Source organism: Eriocheir sinensis, chromosome 34, assembly GCF_024679095.1.
Source record: "Eriocheir sinensis breed Jianghai 21 chromosome 34, ASM2467909v1, whole genome shotgun sequence".
In the NCBI taxonomy this organism is placed as follows: Eukaryota; Metazoa; Arthropoda; class Malacostraca; order Decapoda; family Varunidae; genus Eriocheir; species Eriocheir sinensis.
Genome location: NC_066542.1, coordinates 3618042 through 3630584, shown reverse-complemented (window position 1 = coordinate 3630584; position 12543 = coordinate 3618042). Strand labels below are relative to the sequence as shown.

At 48.9% G+C, this 12543-nt stretch overlaps 1 protein-coding gene and 1 long non-coding RNA gene across 2 annotated transcripts in view; both read right to left on the bottom strand.

The window, feature by feature from the left end:
* The window catches only part of LOC127006907 (uncharacterized), an 83584-nt gene that overhangs the window by 3228 nt on the left and 67813 nt on the right, over positions 1-12543 (bottom strand). Inside the window, exons 25-35 of the mRNA XM_050877253.1 lie at positions 12350-12543; positions 11624-11800; positions 11078-11260; positions 10531-10803; positions 10000-10230; positions 9019-9475; positions 7630-8648; positions 7058-7342; positions 5554-5688; positions 4243-4581; positions 3379-3489 (exon numbers count right to left, since the gene is read on the bottom strand). The exon at positions 12350-12543 is cut by the window's right edge and continues 41 nt beyond it. Coding sequence (XP_050733210.1) covers positions 3379-3489; positions 4243-4581; positions 5554-5688; positions 7058-7342; positions 7630-8648; positions 9019-9475; positions 10000-10230; positions 10531-10803; positions 11078-11260; positions 11624-11800; positions 12350-12543 — 3404 coding nt within the window. The remainder of the gene's footprint in view (positions 1-3378; positions 3490-4242; positions 4582-5553; positions 5689-7057; positions 7343-7629; positions 8649-9018; positions 9476-9999; positions 10231-10530; positions 10804-11077; positions 11261-11623; positions 11801-12349) is intronic.
* LOC127006909 (uncharacterized) lies at positions 202-1610 on the bottom strand. Its single transcript, XR_007759895.1, has 2 exons — positions 410-1610; positions 202-268 (listed from the first exon to the last, which is right to left on the bottom strand). It is a non-coding gene; the product is annotated as an uncharacterized LOC127006909 (long non-coding RNA).

Here is a 12543-nt window from a genome sequence, read left to right as displayed (position 1 = left end):
CTGTTCCAGGCACCCCCTTTGGCACCCAGTTCATCCAGTGCCACCAGGGCCAACTATCTCCTTTGTTTCTGGCACCTAAAATCCTCTACTATGAAACCAATCACTACACTCAACCACATTCTCTGTTCCAGGCACCTCGTCCACCTCTACTGCAAGGCTTTGGCACCAAGATCATCCAGTGCCACCAGGGCCAACTATCTCCTGGCACCTAAAATCCTCTACTACGAAACCAATCACTACACTCAACCACATTCTCCGTTCCAGGCACCTTGTTCACCTCTACTGCAAGGCTTTGGCACCAAGATCATCCAGTGCCACTAGGGCCAACTATCTCCTTTGTTTCTGGCACCTAAAATCCTTTACTATGAAACCAATCACTACAGCCAACCACATTCTCCGTTCCAGGCACCTCGTTCACCTCTACTGCAAGGCTTTGGCACCAAGATCATCCAGTGCCGTATTCTCTGCTGCTGGCACCTCAACAATCCTACTTCCCTTCTCTCTATTGTCATATATCCTGCTTTGCTTCTTCATCTTCCCGACAACCTCCCATCAAAGGTGTTTAGCTCCTTACCCAACACACCAAGACCTTCCCAAGACAACAGCCTCTAAATCAAAGTTGTTCAGCCCTCAAAAAACATCCCTTGCTTAATACCAACACCTTGAAACAGAGAGAGACAGACATCAAGACCACCTCAAGGCCTCTGATGGCAACACAAGACCTTACAAACAGCCTCTGAATCAAAGGTGTTCAGCCATCCAGCGTAACACCTCCTCAGTGCAACACAAACTCTTCTTTTTCTTTTCTCTTTATTTTACAGCAAGAGAAATAGCTAATCCTTGAGACCTTGCTATAGCCAGAGATATCAAGACCACCTCCAGGCCTCTGACAGCAAACCAAGACAGTCTCTAAATCAAAGTTGTTTAGCTCTCTGCTGTAAAACCTCCTTAGTGTATAACCAACACCTTGCCGTAGCCACAGATATCGAGACTACCTGAAGCAACGATGCCAGATTGTCCTTCTCAGAGACTCTTATTTACCATTTTCTGACCCATAACTGTAACCAAAAAACATCACTCAATAACCACTTTAACGATACATACAAATTAATCTCGTTGTCGGGGTGCAGAAAGGCAGTTTTGGGGTCGGATATTGGTAAATGGAGGAGGCTGAGCGGGAGGATCTGGCAACACTGACCTGAAGACCTTCCTAAACCAATACCCTCTCAATTGAAGTTGCTCAGCCCTTAAAAAACATCCTTAGCTCAACACCAACACCTTGAAACACCCACAACCAGAGATATCAAGACCACCTCAAGACCTCTGACAGCAAATCAAGACCTTCCCAAGCCAACAGCCTCTCTATCAAAGTTGTTCAGCCCTCAAAAAATATCCTTAGCTCAGTACTTCGTCATAACCAGAGACAGACAAGACTACCTGGAAGCCTCTCATACCAAACCAAGACACAGCGATCCAGACTTACCTCTCGACCTTCTACTTTCTTTCCTTCTGTCTTTCTTTCTTTTCCTCCATTCTCTCTCTCTCTCTCTCTCTCTCTCTCTCTCTCTCTCTCTCTCTCTCTCTGTCTGTCTGTCTGTCTGTCTGTCTGTCTGTCTGTGTCCGTGTCTCTCTCTCTCTGTCTGTCTGTCTGTCTGTCTGTCTGTCTGTCTGTCTGTCTGTCTGTCTGTCTGTCTGTCTGTCTCTCTCTCTCTCTCTCTCTCTCTCTCTCTCTCTCTCTTACTATAAAAGATTATGAATAAGTTTTAGATCAGGACAAACAACAACAACAGGGACAACAACAACAACAACAAATAAAATCAATCTATCAACAGGACAACACAACAAGAATAATTAGTTTGTTATATAAAGTCTAGGAGAGAGAGGATTAGCATATCAGTAAACTTAACAACAATAACTACAACAGACTGGAAGAAATAATATAAAGCCATTTGCTAGAATATAAAATAGGTCTAGATTAACACACGTACACAACAGGCATCATATAGGGACATGTTACAAATCGAATCAAGGAAGTTTTGGATCTCTACAGAGCTTGTGTGTGTGTGTGTGTGTGTGTGTGTGTGTGTTTACCTAGTTGTAGTATATACAAAGTTAAGGGAAGGGAAGGGAAGGGAAGAAAAGGGAAGGGGAAGGAAGGAAAGGAAAGGAAAGGGAAGGGAAGGGAAGGGAAGGGAAGGAAAAGGAAAGGAAGGGAAGGGAAGTAAAGTTAAGTTAAGGGAAGGGAAGGAAAAGGAAGGGAAGGGAAGGAAAAGGAAGTTAAGTGAAGTGAAGGGAAAGGAAGGGAAGTTAAGGGAAGGGAAGAAAAAGGAAGGGAAGGGAAGGGAAGGGAAAGGAAGGGAAGGGAAGGGAAGGGAAAGGAAGGGAAGGGAAGTTAAGGGAAGGGAAGGGAAAGGAAGGGAAGTTTTTAAATCACACTCTGTAGGAACCAAAACCTTCTCTGATTCAACTTGTAACACGGACCATAAAAGGACTTGGGAAATATATCTAAAAATCTATAATATCAGGCTTTATAAATGTCTATACTAACTGGATTAACACTATAGAAAGCTACTCTATTTAAGGGAAGTCTAAATCAATAGGGTTTCACTATATATTTAAACTAGAATGAATGAGTTGCTATTCGCCATATCACAAGCTCTCCCTTCTTCGGCCATTTCCTTGACATACCATTAGTTCCAGCATCATCAGAGGTTTAGAAAAGGGTTACTGGCTATATATATTAATCTTTCCATGTTAATACTGTAATGCCAGATTTTTGTAAGGAAGGAAAATGTGTATAGGAGTCAAAGAGTGTGTCCAAATAAGTGTTAAGTGAGAGGCCCGCAGTGACCGTTAAACTTAAGCACTTATTTGGACACTTTTTGACTCCTTACACATTTTCCTTCCTTACAAAAATCTGGCATTACAATACTAGTAGGCCTCAGTGTTTAATAAGCCTAGAAAATGTGCTTGAGGTGCTTTGAGTGTGTCCAAATAAGTGTTAAGTGAGAGGCCCGCAGTGACCGTTAAACTTAAGCACTTATTTGGACACACTTTTTGACTCCTTACACATTTTCCTTCCTTACAAAAATCTGGCATTACAATACTAGTAGGCCTCAGTGTTTAATAAGCCTAGAAAATGTGCTTGAGGTGGAGGATGTGGAATTCAATAATGGCGTAAGAGTTTAGAAGCTGCCGGTGTTGGCGTTACGAACGGACTTGGTGAGTGAGGGAGAACTTGGAACACAGCTGTTTGAGTACTATTACTATCACTATACCATCATCATCAGTCACTAACATTTCTATACGTCTATATCTCTGCATCTTAACACCCTACACAGCCTCACCACACCACCCTCAAGCCTTGCCATCACTTACTGTCTGAGCCTGGTGGAGCTGCTGGGTGAGCCTGGCCACCTCCTCCTTCATCAGTCCCAGCTCGGCCTCACACACCTTCAGCTGGCTCTCCGCATCCCTTCTGCCCTCGCCCTGGAAGGATGGAGGTAGACACACGGTTATTAAGGAAGGAAAGGGAAGGGAAGTGAAGGGAAGGAAAGGGGAGAGAAGGGGAGGGGAGGGGAGGGGAGGAACAGGAAGGAGAGGGAAAGGAAAGGGAAGAGAAAGGGAGGAGCTGGTAAAGAGAAAAAGAAGGGAGAATTGGAGAGAGGGAAAGGAAGGTGAAGGGAAGGGAAAGGGAGCAGCTGGTAAGGAGGAAAGGGAGATGGAGGGAAAGGAAAGGGAGATGGCGGGAAGAGAAAGGGAGATGGAGGAACAGTTAAGAAGAGAGGGAGAGAAAGAGGGATAGAGAAGGAAGGGAAGGGAAGAAGGGGAAGGGAAGGGAAGGGAAGGGAAGATAAGAGTAAGGGATGGGAAAGGAAAGGAAAGGAAAGGAAAGGAAGGGAAGGGAAGGAAAGGGAAGGGAAGGTAGAGTAAGGGATGGGAAAGGAAAGGAAGGGAAGGGAAGGGAAGGGAAGGGAAGGGAAGGGAAGGAAAGGGAAGGGAAGGTAGAGTAAGGGATGGGAAAGGAAAGGAAACGAAGGGAAGGGAAGGGAAGAGAAGGGAAGGGCAGGGAAGGAAGCTGCCCCCATTGCCATAAAAATCAATAATAATAATAATAATAATAATAATAATAATAATAATAATAATAATAATAATAATAATAATAATAAATAAATAAATAAATAAAAAATAAATGAATAAAAATAAAAATCATGAGTCTATCTTTGACCCTTGACCTCGTACCTGGAGCTGAGAGACTTGTGCCGAGAGGTGACCCTTGAGCTGCTTGTTCCTGGCTTGTAGGTCAAACACTTGCTTGTTGGCCTCGTTCAGCTGGCGGGTGAGGGCATCCAGCCTCTCCTCCAGGGACGCAGACTCCAGGCACTTGACGGAGTACTTCTGGGAGAGAGACAAGATCTCCCGCCGGATGTCCTCCATCTCCGCCTCGTGCTCCTTGTGGATGGCGGTTAGGTCGTGGCTCGCCTGCATTTTCCGGATGAACTCCTCCTTGAATTTGGCTATCTCACGCTGGACCTCGGACTCATGAGCCTTCCGCATGGCGTCAAGGGCAGCCAGCGTGGCCTGTAGGAAGGGGACAACACTCGTGAAAAAAAAGGGTTGGATTCATAAGCATCTCAGCACCCAAGAACATATATTTGACAAGGCTTTCATAGGAGCTTTAGGAATTTTCAGGCGGAGTTTTAAGACCCTGGTGGCAGTCTGACCCTTCTTCTGTACCATGAATGTAAAGAAACTCCTATTTGACAAGGCTTTCATAGGAGCTTTAGGCATTTTCAGGGGGAGTTTTAAGACCCTGGTGGTAGTCTGACCCTTCTTCTGTACCATGAATGTAAAAAAAACTCCTATTTGACAAGGCTTTCATGGGAGCTTTAGGTCATTTCCAGGGGGAGTTTTAAGACCCTGGTGGTAGTCTGACCCTTCCTCTGTACCATGAATGTAAAGAAACTCCTATTTGACAAGGCTTTCATGGGAGTTTTAGGTCATTTCCAGGCGGAGTTTTAAGACCCTGATGGCAGTGTGACCCTTCTTCTGTACCATGAATGTAAAGAAACTCCTATTTGACAAGGCTTTCATAGGAGCTTTAGGCATTTTCAGGCAGAGTTTTAAGACCCTGGTGGTAGTCTGACCCTTCTTCTGTACCATGAATGTAAAGAAACTCCTATTTGACAAGGTTTTCATAGGAGCTTTAGGCATTTTCAGGGGGAGCTTTAAGACCCTGGTGGTAGTCTGACCCTTCTTCTGTGCCATGAATGTAAAGAAACTCCTATTTGACAAGGCTTTCATGGGAGTTTTAGGTCATTTCCAGGGGGAGTTTTAAGACCCTGGTGGTAGTCTGACCCTTCCTCTGTACCATGAATGTAAAGAAACTCCTATTTGACAAGGCTTTCATGGGAGTTTTAGGTCATTTCCAGGGGGAGTTTTAAATGAGGCGGAAGCATCTAAGAATACCAACCCAGGAGACATAAAAACAGGTGTATATCAGCTGGTCAATGACGTATATGAACACTGACTGGTGCAAGAATTCTACCTCACCTGAGTCTCCTCCGCCAGGGCCTGCTCCTTCTCCGCCTGCAGCGCCGCCAACTCCCTGCGATGCTTCTCCTCCATCTCCGTCAGCATCCTCTTGTGGGAGTTCTCCATGGCGCCAAGACCCTTCTCACACAGGCCCTGGAGAAGAGAACAGAGATCATGGAATAAGTTAGATAATATAAAATAAGTTATATACATAGATTCAATAAAGACATAGACTATAGTTGACCCCAAAGGATGTTTAATGGGCTGTGAATGATTATACGTAATAAGAGGTACAGCCAGACACATCACAGAAGGGAAGGGAAGGGAAGGAGAGGGAAGGGAAGGGAAAGAGAGGGAAGGGAAGGAGAGGGAAGGGAAGGAGAGGGAAGGGAAGGGGAGGGAAGGGAAGGAGAGGGAAGGGAAGGAGAGGGAAGGGAAGGAGAGGGAAGGGAAGGAGAGGGAAGGAGGAAGGGAGAGGGAAGGGAAGGAGGGAAGGGAAGGAGAGGGACGGGAAGGAGAGGGACGGGCAGGGGCGGGAAGGGAAGGAGAGGGAAGGGAAGGAGAGGGAAGGGAAGGAGAGGGAAGGGAAGGAGAGGGAAGGGAAGGAGAGGGAAGGGAAGGAGAGGGAAGGGAAGGGGAGGAAAGGGAAGGAGAGGGAAGGGAAGGAGACTGAAGGGAAGAGGAGGGAAGGGAAGGGAAGGAAGGAGGGAAGGTAGGGAGGAGGAAGGGAAGGAAGGGGAGGGAAGGAAGGAGGGAAGGAAGGAGGGGAGGGGAAGGAAGGGAGGGAAGGAGGGAAGGGAGGGAAGGAGGGAAGGAAGGAGGGAAAGGAGGGAGGGAAGTAGGGAAGGGATGGAAGGAAGGAGGGAAGGAAGGGAAGGAAGGAAGGAGGGAAGGAAGGGAAGGAAGGGAGGGGAGGAAGGGAAGGAGGAAGGGAAGGGAGGGAAGGAAGGAGGAAGGAAGGAGAGGGAAGGAAGGAGAGGGAAGGAAGGGAAGGAAGGAGGGAGGGAAGGAGGAGGAGGGAGGAAGGAAGGGGAGGGAGGAGGGAAGGAAGGAGAGGGAAGGGAAGGAGAGGGAAGGGAAGGGGAGGAAAGGGAAGGAGAGGGAAGGGAAGGAGAGGGGAAGGGAAGGAGAGGGAAGGGAAGGAGAGGGAAGGGAAGGAGAGGGAAGGGAAGGAGAGGGAAGGGAAGGGGAGGGAAGGGAAGGAGAGGGAAGGGAAGGGGAGGAAAGGGAATGAAAGGGAAGGAGCTGGTAGAGAAAGGGAGAATTGGAGAGGAGTAAGGGAGATGGAGAGGAGTAAGGGAGATGGAGAGAGAAAAAGGGAGATGGAGGAACAGTTAAGAAGAGGGAGAGAAAGAAGTAGGAAGGAGAGATGAGAGAAAGGGAAAGAGAAAGGAAGGGAGGCACTGAAGGGAAAGGAAGGATTTTTCTCTCATTATTACATTATTTTGCCCCATTGAGTTGCTTTCCTTACTATAAAAAAAGCTGACCGATTACAACAGAAAGGGGCCACACCAACACCTACCCTCAAGTGCTCAATCTCCAGCTGGTATCTCTGCCGCACCTTCTCCTCACAAAGATCCGGCTGGCTGCCCAACGCCTCCTCATACTGGTGCTTGAGGGCGGAGATCTGTGCCTCATATCCCTCCTCCAGAAGGCTGAGGCGACGCTGCAGCTCCGTCAGCTCCCCGTCGGTGGTGGAGACTGCACTCCCCGCGGCGGCCTCCTCCAGAAGGTGCACACGGGCCAGTTCCTGTTGGTGCTGTGCCTTCAGGGCTGTGACGGCAGCCTCGTGATCCTTCTCCAGGGCCTGAAATGTGGTGGGTTTTTTTTATAGTAAAGAAGAAGAGGAGGAATTAGAAGAAGAAGAGGAGGAAGAGGAGGAGGAGGAGGAGGAGGAGGAGGAGGAGAATTAGAAGTAGAAGGAGAAAAGAAAAAGAATCTCTCTCTCTCAGGACAAGAATAACAACAAGGAGAAAAAAACAAAAAGAAGTATTAGAAGGAGAGAGCAATAATAATAACAATACTACTACTACTACTAATAATAGTAATAATAGTAATAATAATAACAATAATAATAGGAAGAGTCCTACCCACCTTGATGGCAGCCAGGTGGGCGAGACACTGCTTGCACTCCACCTCACGCTCCCTTGCCCTCCGTAGGTCCATGCTCCGCTTCAGCTTGGCAACCTCCTGACGCAGCTCCTCGCACTGCCGGCACCCCTCGGCCATACCAGTGATGTCTGACGACCTCCTCGACGACCTACGACCTTCACTCTTCCTTTTGACCTTGGGGGATGACTGCATTTTGACCCCTGTGTTAGTAGCAACTGAGGCTTCCACAGGGGTGTCCTTGGTAGAGCTGGGGGTGGAAGTGGAGGTGGTGGATGAGGTGAGGCTGGTTGAGGTGGAGGTTGTGGATGTTTTCATGAGGTCTGGAGCGTTCCGAGCCTCAGTGACCTCCTGCAGCAGCCTGGCTAACTCAGTGGAGCCTTGAGTGGTTGCCTTGTTGTAGAGGAAGGTGAACTCCGCTTGGTCCAGGGCAGGCTGAACAAGGCTCTCCAGGGAAGAGTCTCGGCCGCCCAGGAACATGAGTAGATGGGACTCGCTGGCTACGACATCACTGGCCGAGCCCACAGTGTCCTTAACCTCCTCAACGATGGCCAGGGTTTCCAGGGCCGCTTCTCCGCCCTCACCCTGAACCACCGCCAGCTGGCCGTCGATCACCGCCTTCTGCGCAGCGACGGCAGCGAACTCAGCCAAAAGCGCGTCCATGGTGGCTGACACGGACTGTAACACGGCAGTTTCCCCGGCCCTGTGTCGCGCTAGAACGGCCTCGTACTTGTTGCTAAGCGTGAAGACAGCCTCCTCCATCTCCTGGCGTAACGAGTCCTCTGCGGCTCGGTGACAGCGCTCCAGGGCGGCGGCGGTGGGCCAGGGGACGGCCACGGTAGGGGGCAGGCCATCCGGGGACAGGAGGTGGGATAGACGCAGCAGGGATTGGCCGGCCTCTGCGTTGGCGAGCTCCTGGCTGACAAGGTCCTGCGCTTGTGTCCAGACTTGCCGCATTCTGACCTCCTCAACCAGCACTGTCTCGTCCTGCCCTGGCCCAGTGCCTGGAGGGAAAGGAAAATACTGTCACACATACTTTGACCTTCACTGAAATTTTATACTCATTCTCTTACGCAGCACTTGTTAACGATTCACCTGTCTCTTTGTCTCTGTCTCTCTCTCTCTCTCAACCTCTTCTCTTTTCTTTCCATCTCTTTGCTTTTCTTCTTTTCCCTTCCCTTCTATTCCTTTCCCTTCCCTTCCCTTCCCTTCTCTTTCTTTAACTTCCCTTAACTTGACTTCCCTTCTCTCTCTCTCTGTCCTTCCCTTCTTCCTTCCCTTCTCTCCTTCCTTCTTTTCTCTGTTCTTCCCCTTAACCTTGCTAACTACTTTTCTCTCCTTATTATTCTTTCCTTATTTCCTTCTTCTCCGTACCTGTGACAGTCTCCCTGGCCATGACCACGGCTATCTGGTGCAGCTTCTGTTCCTTGTAGCGCGTCAGCAGCCCCGCCAGGTTCCTCTCTCGCTCCAGAAGACGCGCCTGGAGGTCCCGGCAGGTCTCCCCGAGGGCTGGCGGAGGCACGGTGGAGGCGCGGGACGACAGACCGGCCACCTCCGCCTGCACCACCAGCTTCTCCGCCAACAGACTCGTGTAAAAGTCAAGTGGAGAAAGAGTATCCATGTCGAAGTCTGGGTTGGTGAGCTTCTTCTCCAGGAATGAAAGCTTGCGGTGCGCCTCAACCAGCTCCTGTAGTCTGGCGGAGGCTTCATACATGTGTGGCCGCTGGCTGGTCTGAAGCACCTGCGCCAGTTGACTCAGCACCAGTGTCTCGTACGCCAGGCGCTCGGCGAACACCTTCACCTGAACATCCCTCGTCCACTTGCCTTCATTCTGTGTGAAGGGAGAGACATTAGCAATTGTTAGGCGATATTGAGACAAGACAAATCAAACTCCAATATTGCTTGTTTCCACTACATATAAAAAAACTACCCTTGGAAATGCCTCCCCCAACTCCTACAAAAGCCATGGCAAATGTGTGTGTTTAGGAAATGAAGTGTTTAAGGCTGTGACCCTCAGATGCTTCCACCCCCACATCAACTATTTCCAAAGGCCAAAAAGGAGGTCAGTCAGATTCTAATGAGTGTTTTCGTAGATTCGTAGCACAGAGGAAGGGTCAAACTACCACCAGGGTCATAAAACTACCCCTGGAAATACCCACAACTACTATGAAAATTTGGCTGATGAACTCTTTAATAATATGGCTCCCTGACACTCCATATGGCATCACAGGAGCAGTGAGTAAAGTTTTTTTTCATTAGTTTCCTTTTTTTATGCCCTTGAACTGTTTCCTTTACCGTAAAAAAAAAAAAAAAAAAAAAAAAAAAAAAAAACAGAACAGGCCACGCTTGACCCACCTTTAGGCTGTCTCGTCGGGCCGCCAGCTCAGCCAGTTTGTCCCTTAGCATATCCTGCAGCTTGAGGGTCAGAGGCTTAACGCGTGCCACCTGGGTCTGGTCAAGAGAGCTGTGTCGTAGCTGGGCCAGGTGGAGCGCCCCCCCCAGTCGCTGCTGCAGGGAGGACAGTCCAGGTGCCCCACACGAACACACGCACTCCACAGCACCCGCCCAGGACACGCACTCGCCAAGCTGGGGATAAGAAGAGAAATGTTATAAAAAGAGAGAAGAAAAGATGGATAAATAATGCATAGAGAGAAAAGATGAAAAAAAGTTGTTAGAGAGAGAAAAGAAAGATGAAAATGAGGAAAAAATTGTTACAGAGAGAGAGAGAGAGAGAGAGAGAGAGAGAGAGTATATTCAAACACAGTATAACACACACACACACACACACACACACACACACACACACACACACACACACACACACACACACACACACACACACACAGACCCCCACCTACCCACACACCCACACCCACATGCACTCACCTGTGTCTGGAGGGTCGTCAGCACCTGGTCCAGAGCCGCCAGCCTCTCCCGCAAGTGTCTGATTTCCGAGTCCGAGCGTCCAACCTTGACAGACTTTTCCGGGGTTGTTCGGGGCGACCGGAGACTCTTGTGGGACACCGATGGGGATCTGAGGGGGGATGTGGCAGCATGGGGAGGCGACCTGGCTCTCGACTGGCCCTTGGTGGTGGTGGTGGTGGTGCCAGGCTGGGTGTCAACAGTGCCGGCAGGGGTTGGCGTGCTGAGGTCCGTCACCTGAAATATTGCACCTTTGTTATAATATAGTGTGTGTGTGTGTGTGTGTGTGTGTGTTATAATGTATTGGAATATCTCTCTCTCTCTCTGTCCCTCTCTCTCCTCATCTCCATCTCTCTCTCTCTCTCTCTCTATCTGTATGTATGTGTGCGTGTCTGTCTGCCCCATACAATCACCCCTACAATAACCTACCCCATACAATAACCTGCCCCATACAATAACCTGCCCCATACAACCCCATACAGTAAGCTAGTCAGGCAGTGTCCCTATCCACCTTGGCCTCCAGCGCATTGAGTCTGACGATCGCCTTCATTGCCTCGGAGCTCCCAGGACTGTCGAGGGACTTCCGACGGAGACGAGAGGATTTGGTGGACTCCTCAAAGCTCCTGGACCGCCTCGCCACCTTGCCGCCCTCCACGCTGGCCTTCTCTGGAGCCTTCCCTTCCTCCTCCTCCACCTGGAAGTGCATTAGAAGTTAAGGGAAATAAGTAAGTGGATGATTTGAGAGAGTAAAATTCGTAGTTTCCTTCCCTTTCCTCTCCCTCTCCCTCTCCCTCTCTCTCTCTCTCTCTCTCTCTCCTTCTCTTCCCTTCCCTTCCTTCCCTTCCTTCCCTTTTCCTTCCTCTCCTCTCCATTTCCTCTCTCTCCCTCTCCTCCTCCTTCTTCTCTTCTCTTCCTTTTCCCTTCCCTCCAATTCTCTCTCTCTCCCAATCTCTCTCAGTCATTCTCCCTCCCAATCTCTCTCACTCATTCTCCCTCCCATTCTTTTTCCCTCCCTCCTATTCTCTCTCTCTCTCTCTCCTCTTAATTTAATACTCACCCCTGGCAGCATAGAGTCATCCTTAGGTTTCAACAGCTGTTCCACCTTGGCCTCCAGCTGCCCTAATTTGGCCTCCATGTCCTTGGATAGCGTAAAGGACTCGCGGCCCTTCAGGGACTGCGTTCGGCGTCTGTCGCGGCTCTCGGCACGGCTCATCTTCTGACGTAATATTCTAACCTGAGGGATGGAACGGAAGGGACATTAGAACATTAGTACATAAGAACATTAGTACATAAGAACATAAGAACATAAGAACATTAGAACATTGGTACATAAGAACATTAGAACAAAAGAACATTGAAACAAGAACATTAGTACATAAGAACATAAGAACATTAGAACATAAGAACATTAGTACATGAGAACATTAGAACATAAGAACATTGAAACAAGAACATTAGTACATAAGGAGTCTGCAAGTTCCCTTAACACTAATTCTCATGCCTCCTCCTCCTCCTCCTTCTTCTTCTTCTGAGTGGTTCATCTTTTCCTCTTATTTTTACTTTTTCTTCCTTTCTTCTTCCATTTCTTTCATTCATTCCTTTTTCTTCATTTCATTCTCTCTCTCTCTCTCTCTCTCTCTCTCTCTCTCTCTCTCTCTCTTCTCTTCTCTTCTCTTCCTTCCTTCCTTCCTTCCTTCCCTTCCCTTCCTTCCTTCCCTTCCTTCCTCTCCTCCTCCTCCTCCTCCTCCTCCTCCACCTCCTCCTCCTCCTCCTCCTCACTCACCTGTTTCTCCGAGTTGGTCAGCTTGTTGGTAAGGTCCTGCACCCTACAAGTCATCAGGTTGAGCTGGGAGTTAAAATCACCCTGGCTGCCCTTGAGGTCTTGGCGCAGCTGCAAGTTCGAAAGCTCCAACTGGTCCTGCAGCTCCTGTCCCTCGCGCACCTGTCGCTTGAGGGCGCGGATCTCCCCCACGGCTC